Source organism: Eptesicus fuscus, chromosome 22 (assembly GCF_027574615.1).
Source record: "Eptesicus fuscus isolate TK198812 chromosome 22, DD_ASM_mEF_20220401, whole genome shotgun sequence".
In the NCBI taxonomy this organism is placed as follows: domain Eukaryota; kingdom Metazoa; phylum Chordata; class Mammalia; order Chiroptera; family Vespertilionidae; genus Eptesicus; species Eptesicus fuscus.
In genome coordinates this window covers 754,475-776,460 of record NC_072494.1, presented here as the reverse complement: position 1 = coordinate 776,460, position 21,986 = coordinate 754,475, and the positions used below count along the sequence as shown (strand labels likewise).

Sequence of the window (21,986 nt, the reverse complement as noted above, 5' to 3'; positions counted from 1 at the left end):
CCGTGACAAAGGTCACAACAGACACGAAAAGGGGGGGAGGGCGGGCAGTTAGACACGGGGTCTAAACATAGATGTCGTTTTACAAAAGAGCGTTTAAAATGTATTTCTTTATTTTTAAAATATCTACTTTTGCTATATTTAATTAATTAATTAATTACCTTCACCTGTGGATATTTTTTCCCATTGTTTTTTAGAGAGAGTGGACGGGAGAGGGAGAGACAGAGAGAAATACCGATGTGAGAGAGACACGTTGATTGGTTGCCTCCCACGTACCCCTGACCAGGGCAGGGAGCCTGCAACCCAGGTAAGCGCCCTTGACCAGGATCGAACCCGGGACCCGTCAGTCTGCAGGCCGCCGCTCTACCCACTGAGTCAAACTGGCTAGGGCTTAAAGTTTATTTTTAACTATATTTTTATTGATTTCAGAGAGGAAGGAAGAGGGAGAGAGAGATAGAAACATCCCGCACCCCCCACACGAAGGATCGAGCCCACAACCCAGGCATGTGCTCCGTCCGGGAAAATAAACAGTGACGTCCTGGTTCATAGGTCGATGCTCCACCACGGAACCGAGCTGGCTGGGCCAGAATCACTTTTAAAATACTAAATCAGTAAGATATGTACACATATAATACCTCAATAAAAAAAAAATACTAAATCACTTCTCTTCTTCTTAAAAGTAAAATGACCACAGTGCGAAGGAGGCTGACACAAGAAAAAAGTATTTGTGCAAAGATAGTAACACTGGAACTGGCTCTTGCTTAACAGGGAACAGAGTATGAGATTCCTGGAAAGGTATGTCAGTGTGGCAATCATCCTACCTAATAAAGAGGGAATATGCTAATTGACCATCATTCCATCACAAAGATGGCTGCACCCACATCTGAGGCCAAGTTCCCATAAGGAGCCTTAAGGAGCAATCAGCAGGGACCTGAGGCTACACCCTCCCCCGCCCCCGTGGGGCTTGACAGGGGACCTCAGGCCACGCCCCCCACCCTGGCATCAGGCTGAGGGACCTCAGGCCAAACCCCCCACCCGGTGCCAGGCCAGGGGATCTAAGGCTAAGCCCCCTGCCCAGTGGGGCTTGACAAGGGTGGGACTGGCTGGGTCTGGATCTAGCCCAAGCGGTGGGGGGCGGCCGGATCTGGGTCTCATGCAATTTTGAGGGGCATGTGGGTGGGCGGGGACTCTGAGTCCCCCTTTTAATGTGCACGAATTCCGTGCACCAGGCCACTAGTGATAGTAATAATAAACCTATTATATTCAATTATGCGCTAATAAGGGTAAAAGGACTTAAAGGGTTTGTAACATTGCCATGTGACTGAGATCAGCCTGGCACCCTGATTGTAACACACACACACACACACACACACACACGCACACGCAGCCCCCGAAAGGTGATTGCACTAAAGTGTAGGCCACAGAAAGGTCCCGCAGAACAGACCCCTACCCTGGCTCTCATGAATGCAAAGCCTAAACCGTTTAACTAATTGCATTAAAGCCGCCCAGTTGCTAACCAGTCATTGCAAAGAGTTTTAAGTAAGAATTAATTTTTTTCCAGAACTGAATTCTAACCGTTAAAGCTCCCGAATCTGCTTGAACTGCTGGGAGGTAGTTTCACAGATTCGCTTTGGCCTCAGTCTCACCCTTGCCCATCTGAAGGCCTTCACAGAGGAGGATGCTGTTTGCTCTCGTGGCCACCAGGTGGCGCTCAAAGCCAAGCAGCCCTTGGCACAGCTGGGGTGCAGGGTGCCCCCGGCTCGGCCCTCAATCATTAACTTTGGGTTGACATTGTATGACGCAGGAGATTTTTTATTTTTTTTTTTACATCTAAACTAAAAGAACAAGGACTTCTATTAAGCATTGTAAGTTGCATTCAATAGCCTTCAATACACAACCCACCTACAATCAGTCAAACCCAAAAGCAGTTCACTCTTGCACATGCCAGGAGTGAGGGCAAAACCCCCTCCCGCTCACAGGGAGAGCCTGCTCAGGCCTTGCGGGCAGGGGTCGGGAGTTGCATCTCGTTTCTCACCCCTGATGTGTGGTGAGGAGCACCAGGAGGATACGAACGGGTAAGGAGTGATTCTAAGTACATTGCTTACAAACATTAACAAAAACATCCAAATGATATAAGAATACCTGCTCCTGCCAGATTCTTGATGGGAACGTTCTCAAATATAAGCCGTTTGTTTCCCTGCTACAGAAGGTGGGAGGTTATTAAAAAATTTTTTTGTTTGTTTTTCACAGAATTTCATATTTTGCTAATATGAAGGCATAAAACAGCAACAAAGAACAGGAATGCATCAGCGGTGAATACACCAGGGTACTGTTGATACGCAAAGCACTAGATCATTTTGGGGTGTTTTAGAATAAATGCAACAGAGGTCAATAATCACCAAGTTTTAAGGTTAGAGCAAGATCGGTCGATGACTAAACAGAGTTAGCATCTTTCATGGAATAATTACTGATCATCAGCATTGCTGTTTTGCAAATGGGCACGTTTTAAAGCTCATTCACATTTTATAGCCTTTTGGAGGAAGAAAGAAGTGATTGTGACTCACAGTTGATGAAGCCGTGATGCTGGAGTTCGGGCTCCGAGCAGTCAGACCCAGGCTGGCTCGCAGGACCTTTAGGGAAAAAATATAAAGATCAATACATTGTCAGGCGGACAAGAAGCTCTCGTGGGCTGGTTCATGGACTCCCCAAACCAGTGATTGACCAGGAGACATACAGGTAACTGCCCTCGTGGTGCCCACGGTTTAGAATAAACGGGGAAGCCCGGGGAGGGGGCCGGGTCTGTCCGTCTCTGCAGAAATGAGGCCAAAGGAGGAAACGGGAGGACATTGTCTCATGGAGAAGCCACTCCAGCGTCCTTCCACGTGCGCAGAAAATTCAGCATCACAGCCCCGGAGACGGAGAGAGGTTGCATAGGGTTTATCTTTTCAGCACCGTTATTTTTTAATATATACACATGTTTTTATTGATCTCAGAGAGGAAGGGAAAAGGGAAGAGAGAGAGAGAGAGAGAGAGAGAGAGAGAGAGAGAGAGAGAGAAACATCAAAGATGAGAGAGAATCATGGATCGGCTGCCTTCTGCACGTCTCTCCCCACCCCGACTGGGGATTGAGCCCGCAACCCGGGCCTGTGCCCTGACCAGGAATCCAACCCCTGACCTCCTGGTCGAAGGCAACCACTGACCCACGCCGGTGTTATTATTTTAATAGTTAGATGACCTCAACCTAGGCCATTGGGAAGAGGACACGGCCCCGCCCCCAGGAGCACAGCAGCTCCGATTAGCAGTGTTGCTGTGATGTCATGAGTATTACATTAGGGCACACGACTGTAATCCACACGGGGAGCCTTGATTAGATGCCAGGCACAGTGCTCAGGGCTTCCTGGATCGAATCTTTTTAAAACTTTTAACCGCATTCTAAATACCGTGTTAGAAAACAGCTCTTATAATCACCTCTCACAAATGAGAAGACTCAGAGGTGCAGAGTTTGTGTCTTCGCACTCTAACTTTGCCTTTCAGATCGACCCGAATTCACGTGCCTTTAAAGCACACACACGCTCATCAGAAATGAGACAAAACAGGGCAGTTTACAAAAACACGAGTTGCGCACAGGTGAACGTGAGAACAGACTGTCGCTTTTCTCGTCACAATGACAAAAGCATATAGACAGTTTTCCCCGGGAGATATTAAATATGGAGGCCATTTTGCCCTTCAAGGGCCCAAGGCAGAACGAGCAGAAGGCTAACAATTAACGGAAGTAGCCTGGCTGATGGGGTTCAGTGGTTGAGCGTTGACCTACGGACCAAAAGGTCACAGTTTGATTCCCGGGTTGTGGGCTTGATCCCCAGGACTGGGTGTGCAGAAGGCAGCCAATTGATGATTCTCTCTCATCATTGATGTTTCTAGCTCTCTCTCCCTCTCCCCTCCTCTCTAAAATCAATGAAAATATTTAAAAAACAAAACGCACTATGAACAGAAGTAGGCATTGCCTAGGCCTCACACTCCCCCGGCTGAGCCAGACGCTTGCACCGTGGTGTGTCCCCAGACCCAAGGGCACTCTGTGTACCCCAAAATGCATTGCTGCAGATAGTCTACTCCTAATCCACCAGTCTGCGACCATTCCCTCCCAGTGTCTGCATCTGTTAACAGTTTTCTGTAAAAGGTCACTCCTATAAAGCATCATCAGGGGATCAGAAACTTCTACCCTCATGTGCACGCATGGAACAGAGTGTGGTCTTGAGGGAAAGCAGGGGAGGGTGAGCGGGTGGGAGGTGATCAACCAATGACCTTCTATACACATATGGACACGGACAATAAGGTGGTGAAGGCCTGGGGTGGGGGGTGGGGTGGGCTGGAAGGGCTCAAGGGGGAAAAGGGGGACATATGTTAAAAATTATATATACAGCCCTAACCGGTTTGGCTCAGTGGATAGAGGGTCGGCCTGTGGACTGAGAGGTCCCAGGTTCGATTCCGGTCAAGAGCATGTACCTTGGTTGCAGGCACATCCCCAGTAGGGAGCGTGCAGGAGGCAGCTGATCGATGTTTCTCTCTCATCGATGTTTCTAACTCTCTATCCCTCTCTGTAAAAAATCAATAAAATATATTTAAAAATTTTATATATACATTTGTTTGGTCACAATGTGGCACAATCCGGAAACTGTTGGTGTAAGAGTGACAGAAGACTGATAAACACAGCAGTTCACTGAACACTTCCTGTGCCCCAGACAGTCCATGCACGAGTCTCACTCTTTCCTTACCGCGATCCCATAATCCCATGCCAACCACCACCTCACCAGCGAGGACATGGAGACGGAGAGCTGGGATCTGCCCTAGGACAGCCCTGAGGACCGAGGGCAACTTATGTAAACACACAAACACACACACACACACACTCACACTCACACACTAAAACGTGAACTAGAGCCGAAGAGAAGATTTCTGTCTATTTATAAAGTGCATTAAATTAAAATACACCCCACCTGTTAACTCCTCGCTAATGCGCTTAATGAGTTTTAGGTAAAAAATAAAAATTAAAAAAGGAACAGAGGTGGGAGTGAGGCCACGGTGCAGGGACGGGCCAGGAGGGAGCAAACAGGCCTTTGGACTCAGCGGACATTTGCCCTGAGACGCGGACTTGTCAATGGGACCAGGAAGCTGTGACTCTTGATCCCTTGCCTGCTGTTCCTGTCGGTTATGGCTGCAACAGACGTCTCTGATGTCCACAGTCCCAGGGGCTCTGGCAACATGGGAGCCAGGAGGGCCTCAAGGGGGTGGGGGTTGCAGTTGGCTTCACAGTCTAACCTTTCTTTTATTTCAGAGAGGAAGGGAGAGGGAGAGAGAGGGAAACATCCATGATGAGAGAGAATCATGGGTCAGCTGCCTCCTGCACGCCCCCTACTGGAGATCAAGCCGGCAACCTGGGCCTGTGCCCTGACATGGAATCAAACCGTGACCTCCTGGTTCATAGGTTGACGCTCAACCACTGAGCCACGCGTGCTGGGCTTCACAGTCTAACCTTGATCACGCATTCACTCGCTCACTCATGGCTGTGTTCACTCCGCACCTGAATATTGGGAAAGTCCTCGTACCAGGCGGTTAGACATTCACATCCAAGCTGGAGCTCTATCCGTGAAAATCACCTAACAGCAGACGCACTGCTCTGTCCTTAGCGATTTATCTCTGATGAGGTTGTAGCTGATTTTTATTTTCCCCATTTTGCTTATCTGCTTTCAATTTCCCCCCATAAACAGTAAGTCAAGTGAGTCTGTATGTCAGTTGCTACGATGAGCTGCACGAACGCGGCCGTTGGCAAAGGGATGGAGCCTCTAAGGCGGCGGGAACGGTGCTGAGATGGGGGCTGAGCTGAGCTGCAGAGCCAAGACCCCTGACGGCGTGGACATGACACTCGTGGACACTGGCGGGCAGGGTGGGAGCTGTGTGGCCGCTCCGCCCAGGCCCTGCCCCAGAGCAGGTAAGAGCCCTTCGCCAGCTGACTGCGCATCAGAGCGGGGTGTGTGTGTGAGGGTGTGGGGGGGTGTGGGGGGGGTCTTAAAACAGACGAGCAGGCCCCACGCCTGCCTTTTCGGTTCGGTAGTTTGGGATCCGCCCAGGAATCGGCCATTGACAGGTTCCCAGTGAGGATGGACGCTCCTGGTCCAGGAACCACAGTAGAGAATTCCGGCTTTAAAAGCTCAATTCCTGCCCGGCCTGCGTGGCTCAGTGGGTAGAGTGTTGGCCTGCGAACTGAAGGGTCCAGAGTTCATGTCCGTCAAGGGCACGTGCCTCAGTTGCAGGCTTCTCCCGTGAAGATTAAAAAAGAAAAAGTTTCAACTCCCAGCATTCCTTTTGCTTTCCTGTCTCTCCAGGTAGGTGAGCCCGCGGCTGCTAGGCGCCCAGCACACGCACCTGCCTGAGGTAAGGCGCATCGTGGGTGAAGCCCGCCCACACCTGCAGCTGCGCCGCGCTCCCCACCGAGCTTTCCTGGAGAAATGTTCCTCTGCATCGAGATGACCCGCTCCTTCCGGGGACCCCAATGGAGCCAGGCCCTTCCGGGGACCCTGCCTGGACCCCTGCCCGCTGCGGGCACCCTCCTTAGGCCGCACTCTCCAGGCCGCTGTTCTCTGCCCCCCCTGCAAGGTGTCCTCACTCCCTCTTAAAACATATAATAAATGAAATAATGAAAATTCCGCCCGGCAGGCGTGGCCCAGAGGTTGAGAGTCGACCTAGGAACCAGGAGGTCACGGTTCGATTCCCGGTCCGGGCACATGCCCAGGTTGTGGGCTCCATCCCCAGTGGGGGCCCTGGCAGGAGGCAGCCGATCCCTGAATCTCTCATCACTGATGTTTCCATCTCTCTCTCCCTTCCTCCCTGACATCCATCTTAAAAACATAAAAAAGGAAAGTGGTTTAACCGCCCTTCCCGGGGTCAGCAGCAGGCCCAGGGGCTTGGAGTCTGGGACGCAGCCGGATCCGTCCCTGGGCGTTTCCCACGCGGGGCTCGGGGGCAGGAAGACCAGGCCGAGGGCGGCGGGCGCACCCGCGGCCGGAAAGGGACTGCGCGGCCCAGGAACTCTCCTGCGACGATGGCCGCGGAGTGACTGCTCCGGGCACCGAGTCCCCGCCCGCCGCCCGCGATGGGCCCGCCAGCCCGGCGCGCGCTGCTCCTGCTGCTGCTCGGGGCGCTGGGGGCCCTCGGGGTGCGGGCCGCGGTCGCGCAGGCCCGAGCGCGTGAGTGCGGTGGGGTCGCGGAGGAAGGGGGGCGCCGAGTTTGCGGGGCTGAGCTGAGCTGCAGAGCCAAGACCCCTGGCCGTCGGCCCCGCGCAGCCTCCTCCCCAACCTTCCCGGGAGGACCGGGCCGTGGGGCGCCCAGCCTGGTCCCCACCCGCGGCCCCCGCTCTGCGGATCGCGCGCAGAGCCGCCCCGCCCTCTCGACCCCAAGTGGCTCCCGGAGGCCGAGCTCGGCTGCAGGTCCTGGGACTGGAGTCTCGGGTTTCGCGTCTCTCCTGCCGGTTGTGTCCTGTTTCCCTGTCGCCCGCCCGGGCCGCGACCACCGCGCCCCTGGCTCTGCCTTGCGGGGCGCGTCCAGGGCGGGGCTGTGCCGGCGGGCGGGCGGGCGCGGAGGGGCTCCCCCTGCGGAGGGCGTCCCCCTGCGGTGGGCGGGTGCAGGGGGCGTGTATGCAGGTGGACGACTGGGGTCTGAGTTCCACGCCTGGGCTGGGCGCCCCCCGCCCCCCGTTAGGAATCTGTGCGGGTTTTACTGATTCTTGGCGACTGTTGTTCCGCCTGGAAACCCAGCTTCCTCTTTTTGGGGGCCGGGAGTTCAGTTCTGGGTTCCCGGGGGCAGGGTTCATGGCCGCCCCGCGCGGGGCCTGCAGCCAAGGCTTCCATCGGCGGGGCCGCCCGCGCTCGGCTCGGGGGAGCTGGGGTGTCAGGGGCGGGTTCCTGCGCTGATTCCGCGGGGGGCGCTCAGGGGAAAGGCCTCTCCCGGGTCCGAGACTTTGGGAATCAGGTTTCCTGGCGCCTGGGAAGGACTAGGAGTTTCCCACGGGCCCAGGCAGAAGTGCGTCATGCGCCCCTGTTCCAGGCACCGGGGTCCACCCCTGACCTTCCTCACAATGGGGGCACTCCCCCTCCGTGAGAGGTCAGAGGTCAGCTTGGCCCGTGGTCGCGGGGGCCCCTGACAGTCGCGGTGGACGTGGTTGGAGGCTGTTGCTCAGCACGTCTCTGGGCCTCTGCGCACCGGCTCCCCAGCTCCGAGCTCCGAGCTGAGCCTGGGCCGCAGCCTGCGCCCTGGGCTCCGGGGAGCCTGTCCTGCACCCGGAGGGCCCACGGCGGGAGTGGGCGGGCCAGTCGCCGGGAGGGAAGGCTCCGTCAGTCTGCGCAGGCCGAGCCCGGGACCCTGGGGTGGGAGCTGATTCGCAGGCCCCGGGCCTCCGCCGCCCCATCCCCGGGGCCCAGCCGCCTCTTGCCTCCCCAGGGCCACACTCGCTGCGCTACCTGCTGATGGGCGCCACGGAGCCGGACCTGGGGCTGCCCGTGTTCCAGGCCGTGGGCTTCGTGGACGAGCAGCTGTTCGTGTTCTACGATCACGAGAGCCGCCGCGCGGAGCCCCGCGCCCCGTGGGTCAGGGCGGCCGGCCCGCTGTGGCTGCAGCTGAGCCAGAGCCTCAAAGGCTGGGACCACATGTTCACGCTGGACTTCTGGACCATCATGGACAACCGCAACCACAGCTCCGGTGCGGGGCGGCGGAGGGCGGCTGGGCCCGGGAGGTCCTGGGGCAGGAAGGAGATTTGGGGTCCCGGGAGGCAGGAAGGAGATTTGGGGTGCTGGAGGCAGGAAGGAGATTTGGGGTGCTGGGGGGCAGGAAGGAGATTTGGGGTGCTGGGGGCAGGAAGGAGATTTGGGGTGCTGGGGGCAGGAAGGAGATTTGGGGTCCTGGGAGGCATGGAGGAAGGAAGGAGTTTGCTTCCTGAGGCCCCGGGGATGGAGGAGAGAGCCGCCTGCTCCTTTGGTTTGGGTAACGAATCTGGGGGTGTCTCCAGGGCCCCACACCCTGCAGGTGGCCCTGGGCTGCGAGGTGGGGGCCGACAACAGCACCAGGGGCTTCTGGACGTACGGCTACGACGGCGAGGACCACCTCGAGTTCCGCCCCGAGACGCTGAGCTGGAGGGCGGCGGAGCCCGGGGCCTGGGCCACCAAGATGGAGTGGGAAGTGAACGCCGTCCGGGCCCGGCAGAACCGGGCCTACCTGGAGCGGCTCTGCCCCGAGCAGCTGGGGCGGCTGCTGGAGCTGGGGGCCGGCGTCCTGGACCGGCGAGGTATGGCGGGGCGCCGTGCCCTGGGGCGCCGTGCAGGGGGTGCGGGCACCGCCCCCCGCTGGTCTCTAGGCGGCCAGGGCCGTGTGGCTCCGAAGGAGTTGAGGATCCTGCTCCAAGGTCGCCACCTTTTGTTTGTTTGTTCATCCTCACCCGAGGATATCTCCCCTTTTTAGAGAGAGGGGAAGGGAGGGGGGGAGGGGGGAGAGAGAGAGAGAGGAAGGGAGGGAGGGAAAGATGGACGGTTGCCTTCAGCACGCACTCCTGCTGGGGCTGGGGGTCAAACCCGTAGCCCGGGGACGTGCCCGGCCTGGAAATCCACACACAGCCTTTGGCGCCCGAGCTGACGCCCTACCCACTGAGCCACACCGGCCAGGGCTTTTGTGGGACACACGTGGGTGTCTCTCCAGCGCGGCCTGCACAGGGTGTCCTTCCTCCCACCCGGAGCAGAAGGGCAGTGAAGGTCGGGGTGCTCCTGGGGAGGGTGGCGGGACCCCCTCCCCACACGCTCCTCCTTCCCCCAGTGCCCCCCTCGGTGCGGGTGACGTGCCACGTGGCCTCGGCAGCGACCATTCTGCGGTGTCAGGCCCTGAGCTTCTACCCCCCCAACATCACCGTGAGGTGGCTGCGGGACCGGCAGCCCCTGGACGCCCAGCACGCGGAGCCCGGGGACCTGCTGCCCAACGGGGACGGGACCTACCAGGCGTGGGCGGCCCTGGCCGTGCCCCCCGGGGAGGAGCAGGGATATGCCTGCCAGGTGCAGCACCCCGGCCTGGAGCAGCCCCTCACTGCCACCTGGGGTACGGACCAGCCCGGGGGAGGACACCCGTCGAGGATGGGACAGAGGGGTTCACGTGGCAGGAGGGGGTGCCCGGGGTGGGGTGGGGTGCCCTGGGTGGAAGGTGCCCGGGGTGGGAGGGGTGCCCTGGGCCCGGCTTTCCCGGCGCCCACTGGCTGCTGCCGTTTCAGAGCCCTCTGTGTCGGGCGCCCTGGTCTTTGGCATCATCAGCGGGACCCTCATGTGTGTCGTCCTCATCTTCCTCGCTGGGGTTTTGTTCAGATTCCTACGGAGGAGGCGGGCTTCCCGTGAGTAGGAAGACGGAGGAAGTCTGCCCAGGGCGGGGGGTGGGGGGTTGGGGGGGTGTGGGGAGGGCCCAGGGCACCCGAGAAGGCCTCTGCTCGCTCTCCCTGAGGCACTGGCTTCCCCAGGGGAACAGGAATGACGGGGTTTCCACAGAAGGAAAGCTGGGTCCCCAGTGGGGGGCGTGCTGGAGGCAGCCGATCCATGATTCTCTATCATCGATGTCTCTCTCACTCTCCCTTCCTCTCTGAAATCAATAAAAACATATATAGACTAGAGGCCCAGTCCACGAAATTCGTGCACTCGGGGGTGAGGGGTGGGGGTCCCTCAGCCAGGCCTGTGCCCTCTCACAGTCCGGGAGCCCTCAGGGGTGTCTGACTGACGGCTTGGGCCCGTGGGGAGAAGTTGGACATCTTTGGTGCTGCCACCGCCAATGTGCTCGCCAGCCGTGAGCCGGCTTCTGGCTGAGCTGAGCTCCCCCTGTGGGAGCGCACTGACCACGGGGGCACCTCCTGCATTGAGCGTCTGCCCCCTGGTGGTCAGTGCACGTCATAGTGACTGGCGGTTCTGCCTTCGGTCGATTTGCATATTAGCCTTTTATTATATCGGCTATTTTAAAAATTTATTCCTTGGGGAGGGAGAGGTCAGAGTTGAGGTGAGTGGGTGAGGGAGGTGAGGGAGCGGGAAGGTGATGCCCAGATCCTTGTCTCTGCAGGAGGCACCCTGGGGAGCTATGTCCTCGCCGACCTTGAATGAGGTGCAGCCTGCAGACCCCGCGGGAAGGAGACGGTCGGAGACTCAGAGCCGGCGCCCGGGTGACCTTGGTGCTCGAGGACAGAGCTGCACCCCCAGATAGGAGCTGGCCCAGAAACCCCTGCTCTCTGCCGTCCCCCGGTTAGGTTTTGGGTTCCTACCTGCCGTCAGCCCCCGTGGCGACCACTCTGAGATCTGGCTCTGCGGGTCCCAGGCTGCAGGGAGAGCCTGCCTCAGTTTCCCGCCCCTGTGACTCCACGCACAGGCGTCATCCCAGCCCCTCCCTCCGCAGCCAGGCTGCTGGACTCAGGATTCTCCGGAAGCTTCGAAAAAAGCCGGCAGCGTCTCCTCCCGGCATCCGTCCTCCTACCGGGAATGTACGCAGGTGCAGGCACTTCCCGGACCCGTTTCCTTTCGATCCTCCCGTCTCTGTCCTCGTGGCCCTTCTGTCCCCGCCCTGTGGTCTCCTCCATGGAGAGGGACCTGGGCCTTCACACCTGCCCTTGACCAGGAATCGAACATGCGACCCTTTGGTGCAAGGGCTGACACTCTAACCACTGGACCACACCGGCCAGGGCCGGCCGGCCGGTGCTTTCTTGCTGCTGCCGCCGCATATATTTGGTTGCAAAGCGGTGGCACGAGGCCTTCTGCCTCGGAGGGCAGGTGCCTCAAGAGACCAAATATAGCTCAAAAGTTTGCTGGCAGGTACTGAATCTGGGCAAAGAGATCTCAAGTACTATTTTTTTAAACAAACTTTTCAATTGGATAAAGATACATGTAATACGTGCTCGCCGTAGAAACGTGGAAAAGGAGTTAACCTGAAACTACCATCCCAGTAGCCCGTGATAAGCGCTATCCACAACGCGTGCTCCTCTCAGCCTCACTGCGGTATGAAAATGTAAAAAGCATCCAATGCACGTGTTTTAATAAACGCGTGAGGAATTGTGTGGAGGACTGCAGGGTTTTCTGCTGTATTTGTCCGCCGCACATATACATGCTTACGGGAGGCCCCGAGCGTGAAAACCCGCGCACTCGGTGCGGGGAGTCCCGCAGCCCCGCCTGCGCCCTCTCCCCTCCTGCCACCCACCTGCTCGCTGCCCCTTAGCGCTGCCACCGCAGCTGCCCCGCTTCTGGCCCAGCTGAGCTCCCCCGGTGGGAGCGCACTGACCACCAGGGGGCGCTCCTGCGTTGAGCGACTGCCCCCTGGTGGTCAGTGCGCGTCATAGCGACTGGTCATTGCGCGGTTCAGTCGATTTGCCTGTTACCCTTCTATTACAGAGGATTGTGTTGTTTGGGGGAACTTTGTACTGCTTCTAAGTTCCTTACAATTTGTTTCATGGACGATTTTCATTAAACTGGAATAGATGACTTCACTGTTGTTCTTTGCTCTAGAACTATGACCATCTACATTGCAACACCTTGGTTATTTCGTTAACCCCCACCCGGGTCTCGGGTCTGGGCAGCTCTTGCTCAATGTTAAAACGCCCAACAGCGTTTTGCAGACACAGGTCCAACCTGATGAGCTTGTCTGACCCGAACCAGGTAGGTTCAGCCAACTGCAGAACGAGAAATCAGCGTGTAACTGACCAAACCGTGTGCATACGCCTTGGCTCGGCCTCCCTTCTGTGAGACTCGGCATTGGGTGTGAGTCCCTGCCTCCTTTACTTGCTGCAAGGAACGGAAACCACCGAAGGACGGCGTCTCCCTCCGGAGCAGAGCGCCCCACGCGGGGAACGCCTAGAGTTCAGTGACCATTTCCCCTCCCACCCACGCTGGAAGCACACGGACACATGCTTTCGCTGTACACACACATATGTCACCCTGTCCTCAAAGCAGCGGCCAAAAGCACCCTCCTACCCCTTAAGGACATGCTACAATTAACTCGGCAACAGCTTGTCTTCGGTTGGTTTCATTTCACAGGCGGCGATTTCTGGAAACACCCCACCTAGTCTTTACAGTAACACAGCTATGAACCATCGGCACCTGGGACCTGCTCATGTTCCTTTTTCACAGCTGACGTTATAAATCTCCGTTGTCTTTCAGTCTTTCTTAGCTTAATTTTCCTGGCCTCGTTCATCAAGTCAACCGCATTTGAAAAACCAAAACTTTACATTTTAAAATCTTTTTTTTTTCCCCCGCAGAGAGGAAGGGAGAGGGAGATAGAAACATCCATGAGGAGAACCATTGATCAGCTGCCTCCTGCATGCCTCCCAGTAGGGGATCCAGCCTGCAACCCAGGCCTGTGCGGTGGCCATGACCTCCTGGTTCATAGGTCAAAGCTCACCCACTGGGCCAGGCCGGCCTGGCTGAATGCTGTTCTCTTGTTTAGTTTCTGGCAAAACCGCCCACTAGGCCGGGTATTGCGGAGATGGGCGCCCTCTGGTGGCCACAGTCAAACACCACAATGGCCCTGAGACCCCGGAGCTGGGCCTGGGGGCCTGGGGGTCACCCCTGGTGAAGAAAAGCACCTGGAAATGGGAGGAAATGAGAAGAAACGTCACCAGCTCTGCGAGTCCCTGGACTCACAGACAGAAGGCAAACAGGACCCGTCATCTTTGCGCAGTTGGTGAAGGGCTGCTGGAGGTATAAGCAAAAACGTGTTATATAATAACAGCATGTACCGGAGGCATTCTTTACACACTCACACACACACACACACTCACACACACACTCACACACACACACACACACACACACACTCACACACACACTCACACACACACTCTCACACACACACACTCACACACACACACTCACACACTCTCACACACACTCACACACACACACTCACTCACACACTCACACACACTCACACACACACACACACACAACACACTCACACACGCTTAAAAACAAGACACCTGCCCGCACCGTGTGGCTCAGCGTTGACCTATAAACCAGGAGGTCGAGGGTCGATTTCCCATCGCAGCTCAGGCCTGGGGTGCAGACCCCCATCAATGATTCTCTCTCATCACTGACGTTTCTTTCTCTCCTTCTCCCTTCCTCTCTGAAATCAATCTATGTATATATACACACATACATAAAGATAAAAATGGTTGTCTTTATATTAAAGGAGAAAACCATTTTTTTAAAAAGCCAGAATTCTTCCAGTTAGTTGTCTGTCTGTGTGTGTGTGGGTGGGGGGGGGAGGGGCAAAATTCAAAACGTCAGGGTGTGAAGTAGGAAAGGTTTATTGATCTGGAAGCCTCCAGCCTAGGAGGCCCGAGGCCTCATGGGCCTCAACGCCGCCTCTGTGTTAGGGTTCCTCAGTGTTCAGGGTTCCGGGGGACAGGGATGCGGGAGCCTGGTGGGCATGTTTGTTTTTTGTTTTGTTTTTTAATTTTAAATTTCTTTATTGATTAAGGTGTCACATATTTGTCCTCATCCTCCCATTCCTATCCCACACCCCTCCCCACGGATGCCCCCAGCCCCCTGTTGTCCTTAACCATTGGTTAGGCTTGTATGCATGCACACAAGTCCTTTGGTTGATCTCTCCCCCCTCCCCCCACCCTTCCCTACCCTCCCTCTGAGGCACGACAGTCCGATCGATGCCTCCTTGTTTCTGGGTCTGTTCTTGTTCATCAGTCTATGTTGTTCATCATTTCCCCTAGATGAGTGAGATCATATGTCACTAGAGATATACTTACAAGAACCGAATGTGAGAGGAGCAATAATAGTTATGCTGACAGGCAAATGAATCAGTCTGTAGTGAGTTTCTTTCTGGACCAACAGTTCTTTTGAGACCCAATTTCAATGTCCACCAGTTCCTTATGTGTACATGTCAGCACTGACCCCTCAGCTCTGGATGGTGGACAAATGGTGGTAATGCAGGTCCGACTCCCTCTAGTTTGGTCTCGGCCGGACCCAGGGGCGCGGCTTCACCCGGACTCAGGGGCGCGCGGCCTCACCCGGACCCAGGGGGCGCGTGGCCTCACCCAGACCCAGGTGTATGCGGCCTCACCCAGTCCCGGGATACAGCCTCTCCCGGACCCAGGGGTGCGCGGCCTCACCCGGACCCAGGGGCGCACGGCCTCACCCTGGCAGGCACGTTTTAATGGGAGGACCTGGGAGCCTGGCTGTTTGTGGTCAGAGGCTGGACAGCGGGCCTCGGCTTCTGAAGGGCCCGGTTTGAGCTCCCGCTCGTGGGGAGGCCAAGGTGTCGGTGCAGCGGGTGGGCCAAGCTCTCTCCTCTGCGCATGCGCGGCTGCCGGCTGCCGGTTCAGGTCTGAAACCTCCTGCGGAGGGGGGTCCCCTGAGCGGCTCTGCGGGTGCAATGCGTGTGCGGGCGGCGGGAGGGAGGGGAAGTCCGGCCTGACCACTCTCAGCTGGGGCCGAAGAAGGTAACCATTGGGGCAGCTCTGAAGCTACAAAACCAGGTGCCACGCAGGGCTGTCTGTCCCCCCCGCCCTGTCATTCTGTCCCCCCTGGGTCATCCTGTCCCTCCTCCCCCCCCCGTCAGTCTGTCCCTCCCCCCCCATCAGTCTGTCCCTCCCCCCCCTGTCATCCTGTCCCTCCCCCCCCCGTCAGTCTGTCCCTCCCCCCCCGGTCATCCTGTCCCTCCCCCCCCCGTCAGTCTGTCCCTCCCCCCCCGTCAGTCTGTCCCTCTCCCCCCCCGTCATTCTGTCCCTCCCCCCGGGTCTCCCGGGTCCCCTCTCCTGACGGGCGTCCGATGATCGTGGTCCTGCTCAGGCCAGACTGTGGACGAGGGCCCACATGCTCACCTGACTCAGGGAAGGCCTGCAGTCACCCCCGAGGATGGTCTGAAATTAAATCTTTTAAAGAGAGGTTTATGGTGGGCAGTCGTCCCAGGCCAGTATCTTCCCCGACAAAGATCCTCTTCTGTCTTGACTGCGCCTGGTCTTTTTGATCTGAGATAAGGCACCTGTGGAAAGTCAGGGTCACTGGGAACTCCCCCTTTTCATCCGGGCCCTCCCTAACCGTCCCAGCGGGTTTCTGTGCCCACGGACCTCTGCTCCGCTGACTGTAGCGGGTAAAACAGGGGGCGACCCTCCGCGTTCCCCCAGGCCCCGGAGAGCCTGCTTCCCGCCAGTGTCGGCAGTTTGGCTCCAATAAACTCACAAACATTCCCCACAGGTTTGCATGTTTTCACATTAACAGTTTCATCCTAAATTTCCAAAATAGGCATTTGTTTATTAAGCAGAATGGGGAGAGGTGTTGTTGTTTTTTCTTTCAAGGAGAGTGACTCAGTGGAAAATTTCACAAACTGCTTAGCCTTGTTTACAAACCGATAACCTCATCAGAGGCCGCTCCGGGGACGGCCCCGAGGGCTTCGTGATGACCTTAATCTCGGATTAGCTTAATCCCCGATTCCAGGAAACAGCGATTCTGTCTCTAAAAGGAGCAGAGGGAGCCGGTGAGGAAGGGCAGGCAGACCTGTGCGGGCCGGAGGGAGGGTCCAGGCCGCTGCTGGGAGCTCAGCGTTATGCTCCCCGACTCGGGCTTTACATACAAAGGCGTCAACGGGTAAATGTTCCCATGTTGAAGGGAGAGGTTTTAATTCTCAGTTCTTTGTCAGCCTTTCCATCTTCCCAAACGCTGGACCCTTAGGGCCAGAGCTTCTTCATGGCCAGGCTTACACTTTCTCCAAAACGGAAAAGGCCGTTAAAATTCGTCTTTTAAAACAGGAATATTAAGAGGATTGACAGGAAAAGTCCCTCCACCGACAAGTCCACCATCCTTACTACGTCCACGTTCCCCCAGGAACCGTTACATAATGTACTCCTTTCTCAGTGGGAATAAAAAGAAAGACTGAGCGAACCTCTTTTTCAGCGTCAAACAACAGGAAAATGCACCTAATTTACCAACTAGCACGAAAAAAAATTCAGACAGAAAAGAAAGGAAAACTTTTCAAGGAAATGAAATCAGGCTCACTGGCCAGTCACAACGTTGACATGTTCCTCTTCCCCGCGCTCCTCCCCGTGGTGACCTCACGTGTAAAAAAAAAAAAAAACCCACACACGCAGCGCCTGTGGTTCTCAATCAGGTCCGCCAACATTCTATTTAAAGGGCTGCGTGCAGCCCGAACCCTCACTGTCACTGCAGCCATGTCCGGTCGCGGCAAAGGCGGGAAGGGCCTGGGCAAGGGCGGCGCCAAGCGCCACCGCAAGGTGCTGCGCGACAACATCCAGGGCATCACCAAGCCCGCCATCCGGCGCCTGGCGCGGCGCGGCGGCGTCAAGCGCATCTCCGGGCTCATCTACGAGGAGACGCGCGGGGTGCTCAAGGTGTTCCTGGAGAACGTGATCCGCGACGCCGTCACCTACACGGAGCACGCCAAGCGCAAGACGGTCACGGCCATGGACGTGGTGTACGCGCTCAAGCGCCAGGGCCGCACCCTCTACGGCTTCGGCGGCTGAGCCTCCAGCGACCGGCTCCTGCAGCGAAACCAAAGGCCCTTTTCAGGGCCGCCCACCCCCTCTCGGAAGGGCTGAGCGCGCTGTCGTGTTCGCGTTCCTGTGGGCATTTCCTTGTGTTTGATGTCGGCGCGGCCTTAACCTTCAGTTCGCAGGGGCGCTGGCGCCCTGGGCCCATCGGGAGGGGGAGGGGGCGGAGGCTCCCGGGGTGACCCGCAGGAGTGAGCAGAGGGGCGAGGTTCTCGCCAGGGTCGGACTTCCATCGGAGAACATGAACCTCTGGAGGCCCCGCCTTGTTTTTGTCAGATGATCCACTCAGCCATGGCCTCCCCACCCCCACGAAAGGCTCAACCACAGGCCGAGGTTGGGGAGAAGTTCCCTGCGGCGCGGAGCCCTGGCGGGGGGCGGGGGGGTGGCCCACGTGGTTCCCAGTGGGGCAGGGAGGGAGGGAGGGCGGGGGGTTGAACAGACATTACAAACCAGGTTGTGCGGTGCGGGGAGACGACCACAGGACCCCCCGGGGTTAGATCCGACCTGGGCAGAAAGGCTGGGTATTCTAACCCACTTGCCCCGGGCGATGTCGGGAAGGGAAAGCTCTTCACTTTGTGAACTCACCCCCCCGCCCCTTTCCAGGATTTGGGTGTAAATGTAATTAATTGCCTTTGCTGGTTTCTGTTGTCAGGCTGGGCCCGCCCTAAGCCCGAGGCCAAGCTGTTTGCAAATTACCTTTGACCGAGGCCGTCGGGTCTCTAACCCCCTCCGCCCGGACGGCCCTGCGGCTCCAGCTCTCCGGCGCCTACCCCACCCCGCTCCCAGGACTCCCAGCTGTTTTTCCTTTTTTCATCTTCCTTTTTATTATTTATTTTTACTTTTATTTTTTCATTTTCCATTTTAAATGTGCCAGCTATAAGCGGTGGAAAATTTTTTGTTGTTAATATGGACCATTCAAATATTACCCTATGGTTATAAAAAGTGTTATGTCCTCAGGTTGGATCCACAGACTCGCTTTCTGTTACAAAACCAAAGGCCTTTTGAGGATTTCCAGAAACATCTCACGATGGGCTGCTGGGCGTTCGGGAATGCTCTCCTCTGGCCTGACCCACACGGTGTGTCCATGAGCCTCCTGGGGACAAGCTCCCAGGGACGATGCCCGGTGCGGGCGGAAAACCATGTTAAATTTCGGGGCTGGGATTGCAGGGCCATTTTTCTGTGGCTAAAGGAAGGGGTTAATTGCTGTTCCCAGAACGGTAGGGGAAACCTTGGTGGGTTTTTTGTTGTTTTATTGTTTTCAGAGAAGGAGAGAGAGAGAAACATCCATGGTGAGAAAGAACATGGACCGGCTGCCTCCTGCACGCCCCACACTGGGGATGGAGCCTGCAACCCAGGCCTGTGCCCTGACCGGGAATGGAACCCTGACCTCCGGGTTCATAGGTCGATGCTCAGCCCCTGAGCCACACGCTCAGGCTGTTTCTAACCCGCGGTGTGCCAGGCGCTCAAAGGCCGGAGGAGCACAGGTGCGCATCGGGTGTGGAACGGGTTACAGACGATGATCTGAGTGATGCTGGGAGACCGGTGGCTGCAGGGCGGGATGAGGCCCGTTGTTGGTCCTTTTTCCTCCGCGATGTGAGGGTCTGCGGGTCCGAGGTCAGTCCACCGCTTGTCAGGTAACCAAAGCCTATTCCCAGAGCAGAAAATGTCCAGCCTCCAAGGAAACTGGGCATCATATGCAAGCAAGGCTTGGACTCGGGGCTGATTCTGCACAGACTGAAGCCATGGTGTTAAGTCGTTTTCCGTATGAGATGCAATTTAAGTTCTTTCCTCAGAGGCCCAATTGTACAAATGAGTTCTGAAAGGCGAGGTGCTAGTGAGCCACTTTGAGATGATCCAATTGAAAGGATGCGGTACATCCTTTTGCACTCAAATACCAAGGCCCAAAATAGGGTTAACAGTATGAATTTCATATTTACGATGATTTTAAATAAGAATGCCAAATTAAGTGAAAACAAGCTAATTTTAAAATGAGAAACATGCATTAATACCAGCAGGTTTTGTTTATAAACGTTTGATTCAGACCCTAACTGTGCAGCCTCCAACATTTCCCTAAAGACTAGGGTTAGCATTTTCCTGCCTGTGGGACACCATCTATACACTCTTCCTAAATAAAATACATGGAATCACACTCATATTAGCAATCGTTTATCAAGCCAACTTTTTAAAAATGTGACAATAACAATAGTGTATAGTAACTATATACTATGGAAATGAGGATATACAGCATTTCAATATTCTTGTGACAACTGTAAATATTTGACTTACTGGCTAATCACACTCATAATGTAAACAAAACCAGTTTAACATTAAAAATGTAAAAAATCTTTATAATCCACATTCTGACGCTTTGATGTCTGTGTATGACCCTACAATGCCCGTGGACACCAGACTTAAGACACAACCTTTTACACTGGGGGCTGAAGCCATCCAGGCTCAGCCACCTGGTGTGCAGATGGTCAAATAAATTCGTGATCCCTCAAAAAAAAAACCCACAAAAAAACCTTTTGCCCAGCTGGCATGGCTCAGTGGTTGAGCATCAACCTATGAACCAGGTGGTCAGGGCACATTCCGGGGTGATGGGCTCGATCCCCAGAAGAGGGTGTGCAGGAAGCAGCCGATTCTCCTCCTCGATGCTTCTCTCTCCCTCTCTGCAATCAATAATTTAAAAACTCATTAGGGTGACACCATATAAAAGTGTAAGATGCAATGTGGCACTTGTTAAAGGGAAATTAAGGTATGTTGTGGCTGTGAGCAGCTCTCCACTCCTCTCTACACAACGCTGGCATTCCCTGTCAAGGTTAAGCTTGCACAAGGCAGGAGGCATTGCGGCAGAGTGCAACCTGGCATCGTGGAGCCGGGCAACACGAGTCCTTCCAGGCACACCTGTGCACAGGTAGATCCTAGCGGACCTGTCCACGTCTAACCAAACATCGAGTTTACAATGAGGTTGACCTGGAAGTCAGGAGCTCCCGGCAGCCCCCAGTGCTACGCCGCTTTACGACGACTTGGGTGGCTCTTAAAAGAGCCTTTGGGTTTATTTTGTGTCGTTTTCTTTTTTGAAGATGGGCCTTCTACTTCTTAGATGCTGCCTTCCTGGGCTTGGCCTTCTGCTGGGTCCCCTTGGGCCGCCCGGCCGTGGGCTTGTCGGCCTTGGCCTTGGCCGGGCTCTTGCGCGGGGGCCTGCCCTTGGGCCCGGCCGCCTTCCTGACGCCTCGGGCGGCTTTCGGGGACGCCGATGCCCTGGGCTTCTGCGCTCTCTTGTTGGCGGTGGCGCTCTTGGGCGACTTGGACTCCCGGGACAAGACCAGCTTCTTGCTCTTGGCGGAGGCGGCCTTCTTGACCTTGACCAGCTCGGGAGCCGCCTTCTTGCTGAGCCGGAAGGAGCCCGAGGCGCCGGTGCCCTTGGTCTGCACCAGGGTGCCCTTGCTCACCAGGCTCTTGAGCACCAGCTTGATGCGGCTGTTGTTCTTGTCCACGTCGTAGCCCGCGGCCGCCAGCGCCTTCTTGAGCGCGGCCAGCGACATGCCCGCCCGCTCCTGGGACAGCGACAAGGCCTCCGTGATCACCTTGGACACCGACGGGCTCGGAGTCTTGCGACTCACGCCCGCCAGGCCCACCTGCTTCTTCCCTCGCTTCTTGATGTTCGGCTTCGCCATGAAAGCCGGGCCAGGCTCCGCCGGGTCCACAGGGGCCGTCTCGGACATCCCAGGGCAGAGGGTCCACAGATGCGAGCCGGGGAGGAGGGTCAAGCGCCGTGGGGGGGCGGGGGGGGGCCTCACGCCTTATATAGGGCAGGGCGTGCTCTGATTGGTGCGTCGCCTAGGCCTCGCCCCGCCCCTCGCGGGGAGGAGCGTTTGTGTTTGTTTTCCCCCCAAAACTTGAAGCCCACAAAAATCGTCTGCACGGAAGGGCCCAGTTCCCCTGCGGGAGGAAGCTTGGAGATCTGGACTTCGCACGCCTGTCAACCTTTTCGTGAACAATGGCCCAAGATGCCCACACGATTCCACAAACCCCTCGATTGTCAGCGAATTCAAGGAGAAGCACCAAATTTCCGCTTTCCCTTGTAAACGTAACATTGCTTTTTAGCGGGGGACTTATCCCACCTTTTCTCAGTGACCTTCCAAATGGTTGAGTGGAGAAGGGACGTTAGTCCTGCCCCAAAGTTCATGGACAATTGTGCATGTATGTGAAGGAACTAACACAGATCTCTTAGAGGCCTCGCTGCAGAATTGGATGCTTCTAGAATCGTCTAAAAACCGCAGGGTCTGCCTTGATTTGGGCAATCACAACCTGGTCAGCCACAATCTGCAAGGTGTGTGGGACTAAAACCAGCCCTGGGTCCCCGCAGCCTGATGAGAGAGCCTCGAGGATGGAGCAAGGAGCCCTGGTCTCACTCATGGCG

The 21,986-nt window shown here is 56.4% G+C and overlaps 3 protein-coding genes and 1 long non-coding RNA gene across 4 annotated transcripts; 3 read left to right on the top strand and 1 right to left on the bottom strand.

Moving 5' to 3' along the window:
* Positions 1-6,725: 6,725 nt before the first annotated feature.
* HFE (homeostatic iron regulator) lies at positions 6,726-12,521 on the top strand. Its single transcript, XM_008147299.3, has 6 exons — positions 6,726-7,238; positions 8,488-8,745; positions 9,053-9,328; positions 9,850-10,125; positions 10,295-10,411; positions 11,122-12,521. Exons 1-6 carry the CDS (start codon positions 7,145-7,147, stop codon positions 11,160-11,162), a joined length of 1,062 nt encoding a protein of 353 aa, XP_008145521.2. The 5' UTR covers positions 6,726-7,144; the 3' UTR covers positions 11,163-12,521.
* Positions 12,522-17,218: 4,697 nt separating this feature from the next.
* Positions 17,219-17,592, top strand: LOC103291099 (histone H4). The gene has a single exon (XM_028153944.2). It carries the CDS (start codon positions 17,225-17,227, stop codon positions 17,534-17,536), a length of 312 nt encoding a protein of 103 aa, XP_028009745.1. The 5' UTR covers positions 17,219-17,224; the 3' UTR covers positions 17,537-17,592.
* Positions 17,593-17,723: 131 nt separating this feature from the next.
* Positions 17,724-18,520, top strand: LOC129147955 (uncharacterized). The gene is made up of 2 exons (XR_008555160.1): positions 17,724-17,896; positions 18,216-18,520. It is a non-coding gene; the product is annotated as an uncharacterized LOC129147955 (long non-coding RNA).
* A 2,092-nt stretch (positions 18,521-20,612) lies between these two features.
* H1-6 (H1.6 linker histone, cluster member) lies at positions 20,613-21,302 on the bottom strand. The gene has a single exon (XM_008147056.3). The coding sequence runs from the start codon at positions 21,286-21,288 to the stop codon at positions 20,656-20,658; it is 633 nt and encodes a 210-aa protein (XP_008145278.2). The 5' UTR covers positions 21,289-21,302; the 3' UTR covers positions 20,613-20,655.
* Between the last annotated feature and the right edge of the window lie 684 nt (positions 21,303-21,986).

Bases quoted from the DNA above. Each gene is read 5' to 3' on its own strand.
- HFE (XM_008147299.3), top strand. From the start codon at position 7,145: ATGGGCCCGCCAGCCCGGCGCGCGCTGCTCCTGCTGCTGCTCGGGGCG. The intron at 7,239-8,487 runs GTGAGTGCGGTG...TTGCCTCCCCAG, and splicing joins GGTCGCGCAGGCCCGAGCGC to GGCCACACTCGCTGCGCTAC. The intron at 9,329-9,849 runs GTATGGCGGGGC...TCCTTCCCCCAG, and splicing joins CGGCGTCCTGGACCGGCGAG to TGCCCCCCTCGGTGCGGGTG.
- LOC103291099 (XM_028153944.2), top strand. From the start codon at position 17,225: ATGTCCGGTCGCGGCAAAGGCGGGAAGGGCCTGGGCAAGGGCGGCGCC.
- H1-6 (XM_008147056.3), bottom strand. From the start codon at position 21,288: ATGTCCGAGACGGCCCCTGTGGACCCGGCGGAGCCTGGCCCGGCTTTC.